We start from the raw sequence: 24,346 nt of genomic DNA on the forward strand, positions 1-24,346 counted from the left end.
TATATATTCTTTTAATATACCAGGCACTCTGTTAAGAGCTTTATATCCAAGCTCTACATCTATTAATGGCTTCCCTGGTGGCTCAGAGATAAAGAATCCACCTGCTGCCTGTGATGCAGGGGACGTGAGTTCGACCCTTGGGTTGGGAAAGATACCCTGGAGGAGGAAATGGCAACCCACTCCAGTATTTTTGCCTGGAAAATCCCAAGGACAGAGGAGCCTGGCGGGCTATGATCCATGGGGTCGCAAAAGAGTGGGACATGACTTACGAGAATAAACAGCATCTATTAATGTTATCTCATTTAATCCACAAACTAAGAGGTAAAGGAATTAGATTCTTTTTAAAGAGAAGTCATAGGCTTTAATAGGGTAAATAATTTTACTACTGACCCACCTCACGTAAGGTTAGAACTAGGACTTGAAACCAAGGCTAACTCTATTAGGCTGCCTAATAAATTTACCTACCTCCTTCTTCCTCTTCCTTCCTCTATTAGTAAGGCTCCAGAGACCTTTTTTAAATGCTTTTTTAAAAATCCAAAGCAAAACAGACATATGGATAAAGAAATACAAAACAGTAATAACAACAAAAGCAACAACCTACATTCCTGGTTCCATTTCCCAGAGGATAGTTTTAACCATTTGGGTTTCTAATTCTTAATGATTACCCCTGTAACTGCTGCTTAAACAGTCCTAAATATTTATGTCATTACACCTGCATATTATTTGTCATGAGAGAAAATATTTATCAGCAGTATCTCTTTATGCTCTACTTTAGAAATTAAGCTGTGCTTCAATTTTATTAATTTAATAATTATATGGGATGTTCATCCTAAATATTTTTTATCTTAAAAAATGTAAGTAAATTGTTTTTAAACTCTTGGTGTTAAAGGACTTTGTTATGAGCCAGCAGTCTTTAATTGAATGAGTCTCCCTTATTCTTATCAGAGCAGACTAAGGATGACTTTTTGTGTCATAAAGGGTCTGGGAGTAGACTTAACACCTTTAGTGCACTGGGTTGGCCAAAAAGTTCATTTGAGTTTTTCTAAAACATCCCATGGAAAACCCACACCAACCTTTTGGTCAATCCAATAGCATTTTGGCTGTCTTGTTACATAGAGCTATTAGCACATACCTTTAAAAAGGATCACCAGTTGAACAAGGGTACTCACCTGCTGTTGTCCTTGCAATCGTTGTTGAAGTTGAAGTCTAAGTTGGTTGGGTGCAGCTGGAGGTCTGTTTAGTGTTTGCCTGGGCTGCATGCCCATGCCAGGTGAAAAAGCACCTCGAGGAGGTGTTACTTGAACAGGCATAGTCCCCAGTGAAGGTTTTTGCCTGACCATGCCCTGGAAAGGACTAGAGAGATTGGCAGTAGGCGAAGGAGAAGAGTAAGGCTGGGAATAAAGGTTGGGTCTTTCTTCCATCATCAATGGTGGTGTTGCTTGCTGTGGTGGAAATCTCTCTGATAATACATCTAATCCACCTCCCTGTTGGAAAATAAGCCAAAACATTTTACAAATACATTTCTGCCAATGAATGACATGCTTCTCTATACAATTTTGGATATGAGATCATACAAAGAACTCCAGAAGTTTGCTATTAATACTTAAAGGAATCACTTATGAAAGTTGCTTCTGAAATGGAGTAATAGATTAACTGGGATGTTTAAAATCTCAGTAAAGAGATGAAAATATGGTTAAAATGAAGACCCTAAATCAATGAAATAGAGCTAAATAGTTTGAAAAGAACCTCACTGCAAAGCCTAATAATCAACAAATGTTAAATTTAATAATTATCATGAGAAGTAGATTCCTAAAGGAGAGATTAATTTTTCTATGTCAAATATAGAATTCATGCTTTTATCTTGTTTGAAAAAAAAATTCATAGCTGACCTAACAGAATGCCATAGAGCTATGGCTTTCAAACTTTTTGATTGCTACTTATTGAAAGAAATACAATTTAAATTGTGACCTACTGTTTGTTTATGCAACTGCAAACAGAGTTTCATAAAACATAAAACATGAAACTTTCCCTTTTTCTGCATTCTGACAGTCTTTATTCTACATTATTCTATCCATTAAAAAAAAAGCTGGTCATGATGCACTAAATTGATTTTTCAACTCCAAAGTCTCAAAAATACTAACCTGGAAGTTGGAATGTCATGGAACATATAGGCTGAAGTCTAGCATGAATGAAGGATAAATTAAGTCCTAAAATAAGAAGTAATAATATAAAATCTGGATTCTATTCTAGGGAGAGCTTCTAAGATTATGTTCCATAGTAAAAGGCTACAACTTGGTAATTATTATGACAGGCTTTTTGTTTAAAAAGCCCATTATTTAACTATTATATATTTGGATAACTTTCACAAGGGTAAATTATAAAATAGCTACCATACAGTGAGAGTCATACGGAAAAGTCTTGCTTAAAAATAATTTTCTAGCTTTTTAGGGCTGCATCATCTAAAAAGTGCCAACTATAGTAAATACCTGAACAAGTTTGTCAATTCCCAAAGCTCTGTCTAGTTCAGCTAGCTCAGTTTCATCTTTTCCACTGAGGAAGGATACCAGCTGTTCAAGAAGGGCCTTCTCATCATTTCTTCCTTCGACTGTTGTTGGTGGACAGAGAAGTTCATCTAATTGTGAACTAATACACTGGCTGACGAATCAAAAGATAAGAAAGATAAAGACTGATATAGCAAGTAAGTATTCAACCTTAAGAATACAAATATACATACACATATATGCAAATCTAGTTCTAGGAAATTGCCAAGATTTTTTTAAAACCAATTCTTATGCAATGAAATTTTCTATACTTAATGTGCAGAAATTTATGAACATTCGGTATGCAGCTTGAATATATTTTTCATTATTTTGTCAATCACTGAACTTTGTTCCCACATTCTTCATGTTAGCTTACAGAAATACCCTGAAAAATTAACCAAACATAGTTAAGAGAAAATAATTTTTAACACAAGTAGAAAATAAAAATTAACCAAAAACTAAAAAAAGAAAAAAATCATTTAATCTAAATCAAAATTTATACCACTTATTGTTTATATTCTATACGTGCAATTAATTATTGATAATTGAACCATAATGAAAACAGTAAATATTATATATATTACTTAACTTTCAAAGATGATCAAATCATGCTGATAACATGACAAAAGAAATCAAACCAGAAAAATGCTCAGTGTTAACCAACGCTCAGTGTTAACCAACAAATTGTTGATTACGTGTAGGAAATACATAGTCTAATCCAATTGCTATCAGTTGATGCATAAAACTTAAAGATATATAGAAAATTACACTAGTAATAATACTACTTCTATAAGGATTCTTTGGGGAAGGTAAACGAGGCTAGAGGTCATAATTAAGGCTTCACACTCAATGCTACCTAGTCATCCTTTGGTTGCTATATATGAGATGCACTATATGTGTTGAAATAGAGCTACCTGTGTGGATTAAGAAATCAAATTCTACTCAAGTGGGGATACTAAGCAGATGCAGAAAGTACCTTCTCTTCTTATGCATTCTTGCTCCAAACGAAGAGAAAAGCTGGACAAAATAATTATACAACTAAGAACTCAAGAGCAATAGAGTTGTTGTGCTGAGGCCAATTCATCTACCAGTCCCAGAAATTTTATGGCAATCAATCAATGCAAAGTAAGAGATGAAAAATAAAGCTGCATACTATATCAATCTCTTGGTAATTAAAATATACACTAGTCTTGCAGTCATGCAGTAAATAAATCTGTTTGATTTGGTGTCCTCCCCCATCCTTTTCTTTTCATTAAACCTTCACCTTCTATTAATATCTACAAAACAAAACACCAACACAAACTGGAATCTAGTTTGGGAAAAGCAGTTCTTTGCTGTAGAAGATAGTATCTGTTACTTGATAATATACAAAAGGTACTACTCACTCTTCTGGCTTATTCTGATTTACCGCTGTCACTGTATTATTTGCCCATGGAATCTGATCACCAGTTCCTGGTTGTCCAAACTGGTTATCAATTGCTTCTAATTCCAGTTCAGGTAATCCTGGTTAAAGAAGGAAAGATAAGAAGTCAGGATATATTAAAACAGAAGGTAAGATGATAATATTTTTCAGAAGTAATATATTATATAGTAGAGTGAGATTTCCCTTATAAAATACTACCTCAATGTTACAAAGGTCACTTATTCAGAAACTTATACTATCTAGAATGTGACCACATAATAACAAGTAAATGGGAAAGTGAGAAAAGTTCTTTGAGTCAAAGAGAATCTGGACTTCCCTGGTTGTCCAGTGGCTAAGACTCCATGCTCCTAATGTGGGGAGCCCAAGTTCGATCCCTGGTTGAGGAACTAGATCCCACATGCCACAACTAAGACCCAGCACAACCAAATAAATAAATAAGTCAATAAAATAAATACAAAGAAAATGTGATGTTAAAGGTTTTTATACATTACCATAAGAGAATCACTTAGAACTCCTTCAGAAATTACTAATTTTAAAGATAATCATAACAATTTCAGTTAACTGCTTTTTCAGTCTATATGCTATTACAATATGCTGTAAGTAGGGACAGTTGCTACTGTCATGAAATGTTTGAGAGACGCAAGTAAAAGACAAAATATGTTCTATAAAAGGCAGAATCAGAAGCTAAAGTGCACTGCAAACTGGGGCCATTTAGTAAATGGACAAAACTCTACAGTGGTTAACTGAGAATATAGCTGTACAATAATGGTATGATAACTGTTGTCTATAATGATGACAAATGAAAAAAAGAGGATGAATTATGCTTTATGGTGTAGTGGTAAAGTATTCGCCTGCCAACATAAGAGACACAGGAGATGCAGGTTTGATCCTTGGGGTGGGAAGATCTTCTGGAGTAGAAATGGCAACCCACTTTAGTATTCTTGCCTGGAGAATGCCATGGACAGAAGGGCCTGGTGGGCTACAGTCCCTGCGGTTGCGGAGAGTCGGGCACAATTGAGCAGAGCACTACAGTACAATGGAAGGTGGTAGGATGCACAATTTTTTTGAAGGCTTTGATTATTTCTGTACTACTTATATTAGGGAAAAAACTGTAAAGAACCTAAATTCCAGAAATTTATTGATTAATGGATTATGGTACAGATATTTATAACATGCTGATAAATGAAAAATGAAAAAAGTATAATCCAAGACATTATATTCAGGATGAGTCTATTCTTATAACAGAATATTATAAAATTTCTATATATTAATCAAAAAAATCTGGTAAGCTATATATTCTTGGTAGAGTTTAGGTTGTGAGACTAAGGATTACTTTATTTTCTTTTAGTGTTTCTGATGGCTATTTGTAATCTTGAAAAGGAATAAAATTTATATGTTGAAACCCTAACCTCTAGTATGTCAGAATGTCATTATATTTGGGGACAAGGCTTTGAGTGAAATAAGAGTTGTCAGGGTGGCTCCACTTCAAACACTTCAATATAACTGGTGTTATAAGAAGAGGTGATTAGGACACAGATGGTGCAGAGAGATGACCATGAGGACACAGCAAGAAGGAAGCCATCTGCAAGCTAGTGAGAGAGGCAGCAGAAGACAGCAAACCTGCTGACCCTCCTCAACCTGAACTTCCAGCCTTCAGCTTCTGAGAAAATAAATGTCTATTGTTTAAGTCACTGGTCTGTGGTATTTTTTTATTATGGCAGCCCTAGTAAACTAACAAAAACTAAAAATGCCTTAGTGGCTTAAGAAAATATACAATTAGGTAGAATTCCTCATTTTAATGAATGGAGATAAATAGATTTAAGGATGCCCCTCAAACTTATTTAATGCTACATACTGATCATTATTAACTGCATAAAACATGTTAGGCTCACTTAATCTAACTTGACTACATATTGAAATATACTCAATATTTAGTATGAATGAAATACAGGAGTGCACATAAAAGTACATTCACTTCTAAATACAAAAAATTATAGCTTGTAATTAAACTTGTCTTCTTTAGCATGACAAATGATATAGAAATCAAATTCTGTATGATTTGGGGGGAAAAAAAAGCAAAAAAACACCAAACAACAACCATAAAAGGTGAAGGGAAAGTAATCACTTAATTCTTCTCATTATTTCAATCAGAAAGTTGGTCAGAGAAGATTATCTCAAGTTGTTCCTTTGCTCTGCTCCATACAATAATTCCTGTCTTATTCCATTTTAGAAACCTAACATAAACAAAATCATTATATTTAAAAGCCAAAGAAAATTTACATGGCTGTCTATTATCAAGACTTAGTATCACAGAATAGCTTATTTGACTCAGTAACAGGACATAGTATCTCACAGCAGTCTTGATGGGAAAAAAGGTTAAGAAAACAAGCTGGATAAAATATTTTCAAAATAAAGTAAGATTATTGTGCTAAATTTGGTGACTAGGAGAAAAAACCCAATCAATCACTGATTTAATTAAAAGTTTTGTTTGCATAGGCTATATACTTAAAAGAAGCTGGTTTTTATTCTAAAAGTCACTTTAACATTTTAGGACTTCCTTTAGAAACTGACTTCTTTTAAAAAAAATTCGATTTGCTGGAATGTTTTACAAAATACACAATTTATCTCTCTTTATCCAGGGAATAAACCTACTACTTTTGGTCATGTTTGTGTCTCTGTTACAAACATGAGTAAGTATGTATATATGTTACACAAGATAGGCATAGTGATTTTTAAAGGGACACATTACTGTGTTTACTAGTCTCTGCTGGAGAGAGGCAGCTGACATGGGGGTAGAAAAAAAGCTATTAGGGACTCCTGATCAAGCTATTAATTTTTTAAATAATCTGTGCAAAGGGCTCAGCATTTTATTTTCTCCATTTTAAATATGGTTAAAAGAAAATCTTATATCCTCATTAGCCACAGTGATTTCATGTAAAAAAAAAAACTGAATAACCCAGTAGATAACAGGTCACAAAAAAGCACTGAAAAGTGATCATCCTAATTTCACAATAAAAGAAATACATATTAAAACTACATTGAGATACTTAAAAAACTCATCAGATTGGCAAAGATGAGAAAGTGCATAATTCACTATTAGAAAGGATGTATAGAAAGAAGAACATTATCACGGTGTAAACTGGCATAAGAAAGGCCATTTGGCAAAATCCATCTATGCTTTGACCCAGCAATTCCATTCAGAATTTACAGTTCAGATATACTCTTAGATGTGGTCAACTATCTGTACTATGTAAGATTAATTATAGTCCCACAGTAGCAAAACATGCCTACCAATAGTCACAACACACTAAACACAACCTCAAAAACAGGGAACTAAAAATGGATTTTTAAAAATACTGAAAATGTTTTATGTGAAACATTTATTTTTAGAGTTATGCAACACTCAGTGTATCACAGATTAATAAAATTTTAAAAATAATCACCTCAGAATGTGTATGTTCACAGAACAAAAAAATGAGCAGGAGGTCATTCATTTACTTCAGTAGTGTTGCCAGTGTTCAAATATCTTTGGAATTCTAGAACTGTCTTCTCTAGTATACAAGCCCTTCAAAAAAATACTTCTAATTATATCTAACTTTGATTCTGATTTTTTAAAAAGTATTATTCTTTTTGGATCAACAAATTTGGCTCCAAATTATTTCACAAAACTTTAAAAGTCAAATCCACCTTTAAAATATAGGAATTTGAAGACGGACAAAAAGACATGGCAGAGGTTTTGAAGGTACTGGTAAGAGAGCACATTATACATGTTTTGATCAAGATCTTCCTAAATTCTTTTAATGTGCTCTTACAGTACATTTCTAACAAAATTATTTAAGTCACGCAGTCACACTGCATGGGAGTTTGTGTGTGCCTATAAACAACATGTTTTGAAACCAGGCATGCTGAAATTTAAATTCTGGTTCTACGTACGTTAACTGGATGACTTTGGGCACGTTTTTGTCTGTGTGTGTGTGTTTTCTTTCTTTGGACCTCAGTTTTCTTGTACGTAAGTAGATCTACAGAAAATTTTTGGTTCAATGTGACAGATTTACCATCTCTATTTTATTCTACACCCAAAGTTTTCATGGAAATAAAGGAAATTAAAAGTGGACAATAAATCTACAGCTGAAGGAGAGGTAAAAGAAGTAACATGGCAGCTGACTAGAACAATGAAAACAAAACAGAATGAAAAATAAAACTGATGGAGAAGTTCACCTAAACTAAAAAACTTACATTAGGACAAAAGTGGAGATTTTCCAAAAGAGGGAGTTCACTCAGAGGGACACCAGAACAACTCCAGGCTCAGTGGTCATTTGAGCAAGTAAAGGAACAGGCCACGGGTGATTGCCGGGATAATTAAAGGACAACTGAACAGCTGTCACCAGGCCCTGCTCTGAGTGCAGCTGACTCTGGCGTCTGCCCATGGGATTAAAGTGGTGAGGACATGACTCAGTGTGGGAGTTCTGCCCAGGGAATCTCCCAAAGTGGGTGCGAGGGCTGCCACGAGGGATTTCCCTCTCACCAGCCCCCACTCCTTCACAACAACAACTGAGCATCAGGGCTTCTATAATCAGAAGCTACATTCACTGCCAGAGCAAAAGGGCCTCTCACTTTAGCTGAAGAGTCACTCTAGCTACCACGGCGTTTCATTCTAGGTCTTTTTCAGTCAGTATATGTGCACAGACAGACCTGGTTCACCAAAACATTCAAGAAAAGTCAACAGCAGGAAGGAAAGATGGCAAATTTAACAAAGAAACAAACTTTGAAGAAAAAAGGATTGTTATAGAAAATGGACAAACCCTAAAGGACGCCAAATTTATCAATACACAGATTTAAAGTCTATCATATATATAAAAGGCAATAGACTTCTATGAAAAAAATTTCCACACACATGATCGCTACAATTTAAAGAACTCAACAGATTGACTGAGGAGCAGAATGGATATGGTTGAAGATTCAGTTTTGATCTGGAAAATCTAGCACAGAGACACTCTCAGAATACAGTGCAAATGGGCAAGGGCAAGGAGAGTGTGACAGAAAAGATAAGTGACATGGCAGATAGATCCAGGAGTTCTAATAGGTGGTGAATAGTTCAACTGTCCTATGAGAGAGCTTTGGGTACAAAGTTAAGATGTGGAATCAGCCATTTGATAATGGAGCCTGGCTCGGGTGAAAGGTAGTGGTGGACGGTGCAGAGGCTAGAGGTGGCAGAGTCTCAGAGGCTATTCTCTTCCCTTTATGAGTTATTATATTTTTGTCCTCTTCTTTTTTCTTTCTCCAGTTCTTTGTCCTCTTTTCCTTTTTCTTCCCCATGTTTCTTTCTTGTTTGTATGGAAACAAGTTCTGCAGCGATCACCCTCTCTTCATTTACCTCATTACACCCCTCTATTTCTGGTTTCCAGCAACTACAGCACAAGGTTTAACAGATTCTGGCCTCAGTTCAGTCAGTTCAGTCGCTCAGTCTGAACCGACTGACAATCTACTCAGTTCAGTTCAGTTGCTCAGTCTTGTCTTACTCTGCAACCCCATGGACTGTAGCACACCAGGCTTTCCTGTCCATCACAACTTCCCAGAGCTTACTCAAACTCATGTCCATCAAGTCGGTGATGCCATTCAACCATCTCATCCTCTGTTGTCCCCTTCTCCTCCTGCCTTCAATCTTTCCCAGCATCAGGGTCTTTTCCAATGAGTCAGTTCTTCACATCAGGTGGCCAAAGTATTGGAGCTTCAGCTTCAGCATCAGTCCTTCAAATGAATATTCAGGACTGATTTCCTTTAGGATGGACTGGTTGGATCTCCTCGCAGTCCAAGAGACTCTCAAGGGTCTTCTCCAACACCAGAGTTCAAAAGCATCAATTCTTCAGAGCTCAGCTTTCTTTATAGTCCAACTCTCACATCCATACATGACTACTGGAAAAACCATGGCTTTGACTAGACAGACCTTTGTTGGCAAAGTAATGTCTCTGCCTTTTAATATGCTATTTAGGTTTGTCATAGCTTTTCTTCCAAGAGCAAGTGTCTGGCCTATTTACAAACTTTTCCAGGTGGTGCTAGTGGTAAAGAATCTGCCTAACAATGCAGGAGAGGCAAGAGACGCAGGTTCAATCCCTGGGTTGAGAAGATCCCCTAGAGGAGAAAATGACAACCTACTCCAGTATCTTGCCCAGAAAATCCCATAGACAGAGGAGCCTGGTGGGCCACAGTTCATGGGGTCTCAAAGAGTTGGACATGACTGACTGACTGAGCACATGTACATAAAGCTGTATTCAGGCGAGGAAATCTCAAGAGAGAAAAAAGAGCTATTTGAGTCAAGAGGGATTATGAATGAAAAACATTCTACTTTCAGAGACTGAAGAGCAAGAAGACACGTTCTATTTTTATTAACTTTAATTTTCATCAAATTAACACATATACAAAACTTTAAAAGTCAGAACCAAAAGGTCTATGAATAAGAGTAGTTTTCTGTCTTGCCCCTTCTGACCCTTTGATTACTCCCCTTTCAACAGAGACAACCATTCACAACTTGTTTGTTTTCTTTGGCATCTGCCTCATTATTTCTAAAATATCTCCATTTTAAGTTTCTGACGCCCCATCATGATAGATGGGGTTTCAGTTCTCTCACATCTACCACTCTTACTACCTCCTATGCTCCCAATTCCCTAACAGAGATCACTGCTTTTTTAAAAAAAAAAAAACAAAATGTTAATATTTAGATTCTTCAGTTCAGTTTAGATTCTTAGGACTATGCAAATATTACTTACTGCTAAGTCATATTGTGTACAAACATCACTCTTTATATCATGCTTTCATTTTTCTTAACAATTAGTTTATTTTTTTCATTTTCCTGCTTTTCTAAGAGACTTTTTCAGATGCTTCAACATTTTTGACATAAATCTATCAATAATCTTTTCTATAAACTCAGACAGAGAGTTCATTTCTTCCCTGGAGGCTATCTTTTCAGAAGACTTGGGCCTGCTACTCCAATTTACATGTGTTGTTCTCTAATCTGGCTGATCACCTATCATTCCTGGACTTCTTTTCAGATTCTCTGTTTCCCTGGACCCTGTAAGCCTCTCTTTTTTGGTTTTCTCCCTGTTTGCTGAAGTATGGGTTGGCAAAAAAGTTTGTCAGAAAATCCGAATGAACTTTTTGCCAACCCAATATATCCTCAAGGGCCTTAACTAGAGAAGGTAAACATACTATGCAAGTATTTGTGCCCTTTTATATCCAAAAATGTCTTTATTTCACCTTCACAACTACTGGAAGTTGAATGCCTGATTACAGGTCAGAAATCATTCTAACCTCTGGTATTTCTAAAGTAAATTTTATTAATATAGAGTTTGTATAAAACAATATGCACTGATTTTCAGTGTACAGTTTAATAAATTTGGCCAAAGTATAAACCCATATATAATCTTCCATCTCAATCAGGAATACAGAATATTTCTATCACCTTTAAAAATTTTCTCAAGCTCTTTGGCTGTCAATCTTCCCTACTTTTAACCCACCACTGGCAACCAATGATCTTTACTTTTTTCACTCATCATATTTTTGAGACTAATTCATGCCCCGTACTAACAGTCCCTTCCTTTTCACTGCTGAGCAGTACTTCATTTTATAAATAAGCCATTTCCTCGTTGATGAACATTCAAATTGTTTCCAGTTTGAGACTATCATGAATAAAGCTCTGTGAATTTTTGTGGTCAAGTTTTTGATGAACATATGCTTTCATCTGGCTCTGTCTCCAGCAACTAACAGTTGAATTGTTGGGTCACATGGTAAAAGCGTGTTTAAGAGAAATGGTTGAACAATTTTGCAAATCTGTTTTACCCTTTTACATTGCTACCAGCAACACCAAAGTTCAAGTTGCCCCACATCTTTGCCATCATTTTGTCAGTTTTTAAAATGTTGGATACTTCAATGAGTATGTAGCAGTACTGCATTATAGTTTTAATTCACACTTCCTTGATGGTTAAAAACACTGGCCATCTTCTTATGTGCTTACTTGCAACTTTCATATTTTTTTTAGAAGTATATTTTAAAATTCTTTGCCCATTTTTTAGATTGGGCTATTTCCCCTATTATTAACATCTTACATTAGTGTGGTATATTTGTTAGAATTGATGAATACTGGCACATTTTCATTAAATAAAGCCCACAGTTTACATTAGGGTTCATGCTTTGTGTTGCTCATTCTAGCAGTTTTGATAAATGTAAAATAACATGTATCCACCATTACAGTATCACACAGAATAGTTTCACTGCTCTAAAAATTACCCATGTTCCACCAATTTATCCCTTTCCCTGGCAATCACTAATCTTTTTACTGTCTCTAGTTTTGCCTTTTTCAAAATGCCATATAATTGGAATCATAAAGTACGTAACCTTTTCAGGTTGGCCTCTTTCACTCAACAATATTCATTTAAGGTTTCTCCATGTCTTTCTGTGGCTTGATAGCTTCCAAGTTTTGGTCATTACAATTCATTGTATACAATTCACATCTCTCTGCAAGCTTTTAGAATCTTTATCTCTGATGTTTTAAAATTACATGATAATAAGTTTTGGTAGAGGTCTTTTGTGTGTGTGTGTGTGTGTGTGTGTGTGTGTGTTGAACACTTGTTGAATCATTTCACTCTGAAGAATTATGTCCTTCAGTTCTAGAAAATTCTTTTTTTTTTTTTTTGGTTTGAAAATATCTTCTTTTCCATTCCCCCCCTTATACATGCTGCATGCTAAGTCACTTCAGTCGTGTCTGACTCTGTGCAACCCTATGGTCTACAGCCCTTCAGGCTCCTCTGTCCGTGGGATTCTCCAGGGATTGAACCCGCGTCTCTTGTGTCTCCTGCACTAGCAGGCAGGTTCTTTACCATTAGTGCCACCTGGAAAGCTCTTTCCCCCCGCTCACTGTTTCTGAAATTTTTATCAATCGCTATTGGCCCTCGTAGGTCAACCTAACTTTTTCTTGCCTACTTTCTATTTGTCTTTTGCTTTCTCTGAAAGATTTTCTCAGCCTTATTTTCTAATATTTCTCTTGAAATTTAAAAATTTTAGATATCTAATTTCCAAAAGTCCTTTCTTGCTTTTGTCCTTTTTTTCTTCTGATGCTACTCATGGATGATGTATCTTTTCAAAAATTGTTAGTCTATACACTCATTTTATATTTCCACTGTATACTCTTTTTGTCTGGTTAGTTTGCTCTCTTTTATGTTACAGGCTTCAAGTCTTGATGGTCTTTGGCTGTGTTTGTTCTGAACAGATACACTGTTCTAAAACATTGACTGGTTGGGTTCTCTGTAAGGCTTGTGCCTGCTTATTACTTATTACTTATTCACCGTTGGACGCTTATTACTGTTATATTTATTTATTTTTATTTTTTGGTCATGTCATTTGGCATGTGGGATCTTAGTTCTCTGAGCAGGGGTCAAACCTGTGCCCCCTGCATTGGAGGCATGGAGTCTTAACTATGGGACCACCAGATAAGTCCCACTATTGGATATTTAAGATGGCAGCATGACCTTTGCACTTTAGGGATTTCCCCATAAATACCCACATCCCAACATCTTCTTTTGGCCATGTGGTATCTCTCAAGATAACTCCTCCAGTTTCCCACATCAGAAGGGGAAGGACCAGGATCGAACCAATCAGTTCACAAACTCTTATTTTATCTCCTTTTAGCCTTATACCTCACTGTTTCCCCACCTGTCCCTGATATCCCAGGGTCTGGAGTCTAATTTCAATTAAAAGACTTCTGAAATCATTTCATCTAATTCTTATTTTATAATAATAAAAGAGCTGACTCATTGGAAAAGACCCCGATGCTAGGAAAAATTGAAGGCAGGAGGTGAAGAGGATGACAGAGGACGAGACAGTTGGATGGCATCACTGACTCAATGGACATGAGTTTGAGCAAGCTCCAGGAGATAGTGAAGGACAGGGAAGCCTGGCATGCTGCAGTTTGTGGGGTCACAAAGAGTCGGGCACGACTTAAGCAACTGAACAACAACAAATCCTTGTTTTGTAGATAAAGAGAATGAGGCTCAGAAAATTCATTTGCTGAAGGTGTAACTGTTATTAATAATAAATGGAAAATGTGAGACTTGAACCTAGGCTCCTGCTCTCATCTAGTGTTCTGCTCAGCTGAAAAACTGCTTCCCAAAATGTCAGAGATGATTTGAGATTTTTCTTTCCAAATGCCTAGCTTTCCAAAGCTTTCAGGAATTGTGTCATGATAGCTAAAAGCTGAAGTATGATTGAAATAAACAAGCCCCACATCTGGTCCCATGAGATGAGGGATAGGCAAAATTTGAAAGTGAGCTGGTTCGTTTCCCTTACTTTCAAGGTCACACAATGGAATTATCACGACTGTTTTTTTCAACTTCAAATCTGACAGGTGAAAATAATCTGATAGCTCTATCTTCATGAACTAGAAATATACTATTCAAAGTGTCTCTTAAGTAGGAAAGTAACATGGGCGAGAGCAGTCATGACCTATTTCAACACAGTTGTCTCCATGAAAAACTCATTCTGTGGGGTAACACATACTACTTACAAAAGGAATTCCATAATCAAGAAAAGTTTGGTAAATGTTGGGTTAAAGAAATATTTAATTTAAATTTAAATCGTAAGATAGGCAACAAGGATGTATTATACACCATGGGGAATATAGCCAATATTCTATAATAATTGCAAATGGAATGTAAACTTTAAAAAATGTGTAATTTTTTAAGAATTAAAAAAGAAACTGGCATGAAGACAAAGCAAAAAAATTAAAAAGCTAAACTGGTTTCTCTAACACAGGACTTCATAAAACCTCTAATATACACTAAGGAATGGTATATGTATCATGAAGCATTTGCCCAGTGTATGTCAGCACAAAATCCTTTTCTTCACAATTTATGGAACTAGTGTTCAAGAAAGACACTCTGGAAACATAATCTGACCCAACATTATACTTCTGAAAGTCCTACTATGGAAGGGTTGGGTAAGAACATAAAATTACTCTTCTTAATATCAACTGCTCACCTTAAGATTACCTATCAGAAAGTAGAAGCTATACTGTAACTTAAAATACACAAGATGAGTGACATTCATATATATAAAATCAACTATATACTCCTAACTGTGGTATTAATGAAAAGATACTTCAATCCCAATAAACAAAAGGTCTGTGCAATAATTACGAGAGACAAAGCTCTAATCCACATCATCACTAAACATTTAAAATGAAGTTCTGTCCCCAACACATACTGTTCAGCCTGGAAGTGGGCCTGGCAGTGGTGGACTGAAGTGCAGATGGCAGGATCTCCGATTTGATGGCCACATTGGTGACTGCACCATCCATCCTCTCTGTCTCGCATAAGCCTGGCAACTGTGGTGCCTTCTCCAGTGTGGGTAGTAACTGATCAAACTGGTCAAGGTCAGCTGTAAACTAAGAACGGAAACCAAAGTTAGAGGAAACACATTCTACACTTTCACCTGAAAGAAAGTAGAAAACAAGTTGTTCCTTTAGAATACATGAATTGAGTGTGACTATGAGAGAATGAAGAAAGAAGAAATCATTAGAAAGACTGGGGCCTCAATGAAATAGCATGACCTAACACTGGAACAAAATGTGGAAGTTTATGGTACTGATATACTGCAAGATGTAAGACAACACACATATGGGGCTTATCTATTATATTTTGGTATAAAATGTACACACTGGAAAAAGATTTAACTGGAAAGAGATATCCAGAGTACTGTGTTATGACAATAACATCATGAGTGATTTTTACCGGTCATATTTTTCAAAATTTTATAAAATGGCTTACTTTATGAAGGAGCAAAAATATATTTACATTGACATACTTTTTAAAAATAATTTCTTAAAGTTTGTGAAATTTTTTTTTAATGAATATTAGCTTCAAATACGGAGAAGGCAATGGCACCCCACTCCAGTACTCTTGCCTGGAAAATCCCATGGACGGAGGAGCCTGGTAGGCTGTGGTCCATGGGGTTGCTAAGAGTAGGACACGACTAAGGCGACTTCACTTTCACTTTTCACTTTCATGCATTGGAGAAGGAAATGGCAACCCACTCCAGTATTCTTGCCTGCAGAATCCCAGGGATTGGGGAGCCTGGTGGGCTGCCGTCTATGGGGGTCTCACAGAGTCGGACATGACTGAAGCGACTTAGCAGCAGCAGCTTCAAATATCCCAGAAAGGTCACTTTCCATTTAAAGACTTAACAGAGTAGGAAACGTATTTTCTGTCATAAGTAGGGAGTTCCTACATCTGTCTGTGGCTAGGCACAGGAGAAAATTGACCTTTATTTCACAACATTATTCCACGACGGTTACCTTAAGATAATTCATAAACATAAAATGTCTAGCTGTTTGGGTTTTATTACTTAATTCAACTAAAATTTCTTCCTAGACTGTAGAATTATATGTGCATATTTTTTTAAATGTCTGGCTTCTTTCACATTACATTTCTGAAGTTTAGACATGCTGTTCCAGGTAGTAATAGTGCATTTTGTTTCTGTTGCTGAATAGCATCCCATTATATGAATATGCTACAATATATATTTACCAATTCTAGTGATGGATTTGGGAATTTTTCTGGTTTGGGACTAATATAAATAAAACTACTATGACTATTTTTAAACACATCTTTTGTGGCATGTGCAAAAAGTACTAATCAAAAAGGAAAAAACTGACAGTTCGGAGTCTACATTAAAATGGAGAACTTCACTTCATCAAAAAGCACCACTAACAGAGAGAAAAGGCAAGGCACAGTATAGAGAAGACATCTGTAAATATATAACCAATAAATTACTCACCCAAAATGTGTAAAGAACTCTCACACGTCAATAGGAAAAGTACAACATATTGGGAAAATGGGCAAGACACTTCGACAAACTATTTACAAAAGAAAACATCCAAATGACCAAGAAATATTTATAGTGTGCTAAGTCGCTTCAATAGTGTACAACCCTTTGCAACCCCATGGACTGTAGCCGACCAGGCTCCACTGTCCATGGGATTCTCCAGGCAAGAATACTGGAGTGGGTTGCTATGCCCTCCTCCAGGGGATCTTCCCGACCCAGGGATTGAACCTGCATCTCTATGTCTCCTGCATTGGCAAGAGGGTTCTTTACTACTAGCACCACCTGGGAAGCCCAGATATTTATTAGGGAAAGGCAGATTAAAACTATGAAATATCACTACACAGATCCCAGAATGGCTAGAAGTTAAAAAGATACACAACACCAAGTATTAATAAGGACATGGAACAACTAGAAGGAATTCTCATACCCTGGAAAAACTGGCATTATCTGCTAAAGATGAACACACACATATTTTATGATCTTGTAATTCCATCCCCAGGTATAAACTCAGCAGAAGTGCATGTATGTAAACCAAAACAGATGTGCCAAGAGAGTATACAATGGCATTTTCTTATAAAGCTGTTATTTGTGAAGTCAATTTTAAAGACTGAGAATTTTAATGTAGTTATTTAAAGCTATTATTCAGCTTAGAAACACGACATTAGTTTAGCTGTACCGAGAAACATAGGACAACCTTCTCAAAGAGTACATGTGTAAAGAAATAACCAAAACAGCGTTATTACAAACAGTAAATAGAGACAATACAGAGACTCTGAGCATTCGAGGAAAAGAATGTCTAACTAGAGTGGCTGGGGGAAGCTTTACAGAAATGATTGTGTATTGTGTGTGAACGATTGTGAACTGTGTTTAAAGGATGAGTAGAAGTTCAGCAGACATAGAAAGGAGAGCAAGGCAGAAGATGCTTAGAAGAGACATGGCTTATCCCAAGAATAGGAAGGGCTTCCATGTACCTAGAATGTAATATGCCTGAGAGAAGAGAGAGGCTTCTGGGAGATGAGGGCAGAAAATAAAGCTCACTTAAGAAACTCTAGGATCTATACATACTAAGTGTGAATTTGGTTTCATAAGGAAGAATCTTATTTTTTTTTTTTTAGGAAGAATCTTATTAATAAACTGCTTTGTAAATACATATTCAGCTATTTCATGGATGTCTATATTCTGTCTAAATAATGCATAAGCTTCTAGTGGGGAGGAATCACATTTTACACAAAGGTTTATTTGTATTTACTTCTGTTTCAGAGCATGTTATATACCCTACTATCCGGAATACTCCAAGTCGCTATCTGATGGGGGCTGGGGGTTGAGAGTGGTTAGAGTGAGAAGGAAAATGACTTTAGAAAATGTTTCAAAGAAAATTAAATAGCAAAGCAAGCCAGAGTAGGCAGCCGTGTCCACCTCCTCACATTTCTCTCTCATTTCATTTACATTGGAGGTTCCCAAACTTAGTTACCTATCAGAGTTCTCCGGGAAGTCTTTAAAATACCAGTTTCTGGGCTTTATTCTGAAAGAGCCGGATTTAATAGGTGGAGAGATGAGAGGAGGGGGCAGGGAGGGTATTTTTTCTAAAATCTTCAAAGATGTGAACTCTGACTTTATCGAAAGAAACATCTACTTTCTTAGAATGCCACACTAAATACTGCAGCCCTCCAAGGTCCCAAAGAGAATTTTTGAGGGCATCCTGTGGGTTTTCAACCATTGATACTAATCTTTTAACATGTGCGCAGTGGATAGGGCAAAACATACTGCTACTGCCAAGTCACTTCAGTCGTGTCCGACTCTGCGCGACCCCATCCCTGGGATTCTCCAGGCAAGGACACTAGAGTGGGTTGACATTTCCTTCTCCAATGCATAAAAGTGAAAAGTGAAAGTGAAGTCGCTCAGTCATGTCTGACTCTTCTCGACCCCATGGACTGCAGCATACCAGGCTCCTCCATCCATGGGATTTTCCAGGCAAGAGTACTGGAGTGGGGTGCCATTGCCTTCTCCAAGGGCAAAACATAGCCTGAATCCAAATATAGTCTATGCATGGAACAAAACAAAAGAAAAAATAACTAGGAATGTTCATTCTATGAAGTAAAGCATTACCTACCTGGCTTTGTGACTCCAGTTTAATTTCCTCAGGAGCAGGTTTGGTCATGGGGGCTGGGTTTGTGTTACAAGGATCCATCTGTTCTTTCTTTTCCACCTTCACCTTTACATCATCCAGGCTCAGGTTCGGAGTGGATCTTAAATCTTTCTCATCTTTATCTAAAAGGTAGCGTAGGAGCTGATGGTCTTTTGATTCTTTTTTCTTGGAAGTATCCAGTTCCAGTTTTACACTGGAATTTCCCTGGACCTGTCCAGTCACTGACACAGATGTAGATGCACTGTCCTTCTTATCAGGCTCCACCGACAAAGTTGTGATATCCGAGGGGCTACCCTCCTGTAACAGACGGTGTAGGATTTTGTGCCGCTCGGTCAGTGAGCTATGAGAGGAGGGGCAAGAACCGCTTGAAGAGTTAGTAGAGGCAGAGGTGGAAGTGCCTGTGCAAGACAGTACCTCTTTGCAACTTGTGTCTATATCAGCATGCCGTAACTGCTGCTCTGCAGTTGTTGTCAAAAGCTGCACTAGTTTGTGACTGGTTTGAGAGTATTTATTGTCTCCATCTGAGAGTCTGTCATTGTTATGTAGAAGCCCAGAATCCAGAGGTTTGCTGTCATTAGAGCTATTGTCAGACTGAATCATTTCATTTAAAATGGATGCAATCTCTTTATTATCTTTGGATTCAGCTTTTGCTGGTTGTATATTTAATCTGCTAGGTGAATTCTGTGAGCTCATCTGCCTGAGGACTGGAGAACTGGCAGAGAAGCCAACAGAGTTATTGGGTCCTTCATTCATACTCTGTAAAGGTGTTACTGGGATGTTTGAATAGGATCGGTTACTATTATTACAGGCAGTATTTGTCATGCTAACCGGGGAGCTTAATGTTGGAATATTAGGAGGAAATGAATTGTTTGGCATCCTGGGCCTTGTTGCCAATCCAGAACTAACTTGTCTCCTTGGAGACATGAACTGTGCAAGGGATATTCCTGTACCTTCCATAGGGGAATTATTGAGGTTTAAAGGGGGATTAGTGCTCTGGGAACTGGCCTGTCCCTGGTTTAAGGCAACACTGGCTACAATCTGATTTCCAGGTGAGCATCCAAAACTCCCTTGGCTGTTGCTAGAATTGCTATGACTGCTGCTATGAAGGTCTGAGCTCTGTTGGCGATTTACTCTGGTGGGTACCATGTTGCTGTTGGATGGTGGCAATGTAGATGAACGGGCCACACCGTGAGCTGGAGAGATACTGGGATTGACAGAAGGGTTTACCCGGGACACTGACATTCCAGGATTAGTGTCATCTTGAGGAGAAAGACCACTGTGTTCCCTAGAGAGGGGAAAAGACATTCAGACATCTTCATTAGTTTCCGTTATAATATTTTATGAAGCATATTATAAAACAAGACCATTAACCTCAATAATGTTGCAAACTATCATGTAAAAAGCTTTTGTATTACTTTAAACTAAAGAAAACAGTGGACTGTTAGTACCACAGTGAAATGTTAGAACATAGAACACTTCATGGGAAAATAGTGTTTGAGATACTATACATTTGATAATGGTTAAATGCGCAAGAAATCTTTCCTGGCCCTAGAAAACTTCCAATATATATACTTTAAAACTTTACAAAACTTAATCCAAATAATTAACACTACATCAGACTTTTGGTGGAAAGAGAAACTTCCCACACTTCTGGTTACAAAGTATTTACTCATGACTCCCTTCATTATAGCTTTTAAGTATTTCAACTCCAAAGAGGAAGACTGGGTAAGGAAAATACTGTGTCACTGATGTAAAAATTAAAAAGGGTGACATGCAGACATAGCAGATGTTTTGAAAGAGAAATCACAATATGAAAAAAAGAACTGTGCTAATTCCACTCACAAGCATAAATTAAACTAAAATTAGAAAAAGCAGAATACTGAATTCAGATTTTCATCAAGTTCTTTTACTCAAATCCATAATTACGACAACAGATTTGTGACTGGTATTACCATGTTCCAATAAGCAAATATATCAGATGAGGGAAAGATGAAGTGAGGGAAAATGTTTTTGTTTAATGCTAAATTTTAAATAGTTGTAAATGTAGAGTTTTGAATAATTCATAGGATAAAAGAATGGTCTCATGAATTTACCATATATAATAGTGTAAAACACATTTTGAGAGGAGAACAAATTAGAGGCAGTGACATTCAAATATCTCAAGTTGATAGTTAAATAATTTGTAGCTTGAGAAACTGTCAACTTGAACTCAGGAGTCACTGAGTTTTGCCTTAATGAAAATAAAGCACTTTTAAAATTAAAAATAACAATACTGATAAACTTGAATCTTTTATAAGACCATAAGTTTATATACGGAAAGCTGGAAATTTTTAGCCACGTTTTTGGTTTTTACCCCTAAAGCATATATTCAGTCACACCTTTTCTTTCTCCCTTTTTGAACAACAAAGCTATAGTCAGGCAACAAAACTATAAAACTCAGTATGGATATACTGATTATATTCTCATCATGCTAGTTAAATGCCTAATGAAAAACTGGTTTTCTAGCCATCAAGAGTATAAAACTTTCTTCTCTAAGAAGAGATATGTGAACTGACTTATTTCATATGAAACTCTCCAAATAAGTAGTACCTGTCGATGATATGAATTCCCATGATGAAAGGTTGCATGTCTGGACTTTGAGGGTAGCAAAGTTTACACTTGGTGTGGGCGCTAAGCATTGTCCCATCATTCAATATGAATCTATAGGATGGGCTGGAGGCAGTGCCACGAGTCATCACTGTTTCAAACAAAAGAGAAACCTAGTTAAAATGCTGACACTTATACTTTGGGCAGAGGAGAGTTACTAAGCCTTATTTCTACCTAGAACCTCATTTAAACGTCCTTCCAATTGCTACCTGCTCAGACTCAAAGTGTGGTTCAGATAAAGCAGATATCTGAGGGGGAAAAATGATTCAGGGTGAAATATACAGTCTGAGGATAAGTTTTAATTCAGTTCTACTTAAATGGTTGCCTCCTCACAGAAGTTGTGATTATGAAGAAACCACAAACCACAAAAAAGTCAACCTAATCTTTCCCTGTAATGGGGCAGCTCCTTAAATTTATTAAGTGTTCATTAAAAAGACCAAGAAGTAACTTCCTCCCCTCTCCTTTTCAGTATTATCTAACAAGCTTTTCCACCCCTTTAGCTGGCTGATTTTTAAAAACAGCTTTATTGAGATATCAACAAAGCACAAAATTCTCCAAGTTTTGATTAGTTTGCAGAACTCTTTAACTGAAATTCAAATTTAATTTTTCACTCAGGAATGTGAATAAGATCCACCCCGACAAATTATTATAGTCATATATATTATTTTTGATGTTTGAATTTAGTTTACTAATAAGCAAATTAATAATAAAGCCTCTGATTACTAATACAGAATAAAACCTAGGTTGAGGCAATTGAATCACTATATACACAACATGAGTTACTTTTGTCTTAAGCTTTATTAACAACAGATGAAACTCTTAACTCTACTGGTAAATATTTATGAAATATGTAAAGGCTACACCAGACTACTAAATAATAAAATGCCATCAATGTTTAAGTAATACAGTAGAATTCTTTTTTAAGGAAGATTTAATAGGTAGATTCAGCTATACTAAGGTTAAAAATCATATCCACTTAAATACAATAATTACTACCACAAATGACTACTATAATTTAGTCCGTAATAAATGTTAGTCCTATTTTTCAAAGACGTTTTAGAAAGAGCTTCAATCACACTTTAAAGACATATGAAAAAGACAAAATGACCAATTGGTAATTTTTGAAGCTACATATTACTTTAAGCAACAAGAAGACAGGCTCTATTTTATTGTCTTGGGTACACCATGTAAACCGAAGAGGGCATAATCTGCTAGAAATCTATGCCATGCATAAATCTCCCTCAGTACCAAAACTAGGATATAAACTTAATAGTAAGAATTTCTTACCCATCTGGCAGTTTCAGCTAAATCCTGGCACATTTACCAAATAAAATATGGAAAAATTTAGTATCTAGTGAAATAATAAGTGATACATAAGTCTTTAATGAAAACCAGTAATTTCTGTATAAGGATATAAGTTAAATGTTTGTTATGACAAAACCCTAAAAAATATTAACAATTCCCATATGTCAATATCTTTTGACAATATATTTTGGAAAACATAGTTACAACAAAAAGGTGGTATTTTATGATAAATTATTAGCGTGGGACAATGAGAAAGTTATAAAGGGTGAGAAAAGACACAATATACATTTCATGTTATTTTGCTTATGCCATTCGGTCTATTTCTTCATCAGTATTTATTTCTCATTAGGATCATTCTGCTGAAACATTCATTGGCTCTTCACCATTGAGCTCACTGTAAAATATGGTAGTCGTCAGTCACTATCATAATGTGGAAAATTAAATTTAGAATTAAATAAAATTTAAAATTCAGTCCCTTACTCACACTAGCCACATGTCAGGTACCCAATAAATGCATGTGGCTAGTGACTACAATATTGGACAGTATAGCTCCATACATACATTATTTCCTAAACATCTCTTCTATAGCTCTTTGAGTAGGAGTAGATAACCTTTTATACACTTATTTTTCTTCTTCAGGTAGAATAAACATGAGTTAATACTATGTCCCATTCTTGTTTTCCACTCTCCATTGAAACTGTATGATGCTTTGCATATATAGTCATCTAGTATGTACTTGCTAATTGATCTTCAACTTGAATTTAATCTCAATAGGTTAATATTGATTTGTTAATACTGATCAACTACTACAATTTTTCTTTAAAGGACAGATTTTAAATCTTACCTATCTTCTCAAATGCTTATATTGTATCTTAACTTATATTTTTGCCTGTGTAGAAATCCAGATTTACTTTTACAATGAAAATTATTGGAGAGAAATTTCTTGACTTATTGACATGCCCTGTAAAGTGAGAAAGAACTAGAATCTCAGAGAACATTGACATTAACATGGGAACATTAAGATACTTGGGCTTCCCAGGTGTGCCAGTGGTAAAAAACCTCCTGCCAATGCAGGAGATATAAGAGATGTTGGTTTGACCCCTGGGTCCGGAAGATTCCCTGGTGAAGGTCACAGCAAGCCACTCCATTATTCTTGTCTGGAGAATCCCATGGACAGAGAAGCCTGGTAGACTGCAAAGAGTCACCAGGGTTGCAAAGAGTCAGACATGACCGAACTGACTGAAGCATGCATTAAGATGCTTTATGTGGATGACAAAAACATCAAGAGTCCTTTGGTAATTATGCTGCCTTAATTTGGAAGACGCAAATTAATGAAAATTCCAAAATTGAGGAATCTCTACTAACTTAATACAGGAAAATTATTACAAGTTTTTTTTTTCTTTTTACAGTTTAAGT

The 24,346-nt window shown here is 36.2% G+C and overlaps 1 protein-coding gene across 12 annotated transcripts in view; it reads right to left on the bottom strand.

Annotated features, from left to right (window-relative positions):
• The window catches only part of NCOA1 (nuclear receptor coactivator 1), a 203,635-nt gene that overhangs the window by 33,123 nt on the left and 146,166 nt on the right, over positions 1 to 24,346 (bottom strand). For all 12 annotated transcript variants that reach the window (XM_043469211.1, XM_043469212.1, XM_043469219.1 and 9 more), the window contains 6 exons: positions 21,569 to 21,716; positions 18,944 to 20,264; positions 15,214 to 15,394; positions 3,926 to 4,043; positions 2,487 to 2,655; positions 1,170 to 1,484 (listed from right to left, as the gene is read on the bottom strand). In XM_043469211.1, coding sequence (XP_043325146.1) covers positions 1,170 to 1,484; positions 2,487 to 2,655; positions 3,926 to 4,043; positions 15,214 to 15,394; positions 18,944 to 20,264; positions 21,569 to 21,716 — 2,252 coding nt within the window. The remainder of the gene's footprint in view (positions 1 to 1,169; positions 1,485 to 2,486; positions 2,656 to 3,925; positions 4,044 to 15,213; positions 15,395 to 18,943; positions 20,265 to 21,568; positions 21,717 to 24,346) is intronic.

The sequence above is a fragment of the Cervus canadensis genome, chromosome 5 (assembly GCF_019320065.1).
Source record: "Cervus canadensis isolate Bull #8, Minnesota chromosome 5, ASM1932006v1, whole genome shotgun sequence".
Lineage (NCBI taxonomy): Eukaryota > Metazoa > Chordata > Mammalia > Artiodactyla > Cervidae > Cervus > Cervus canadensis.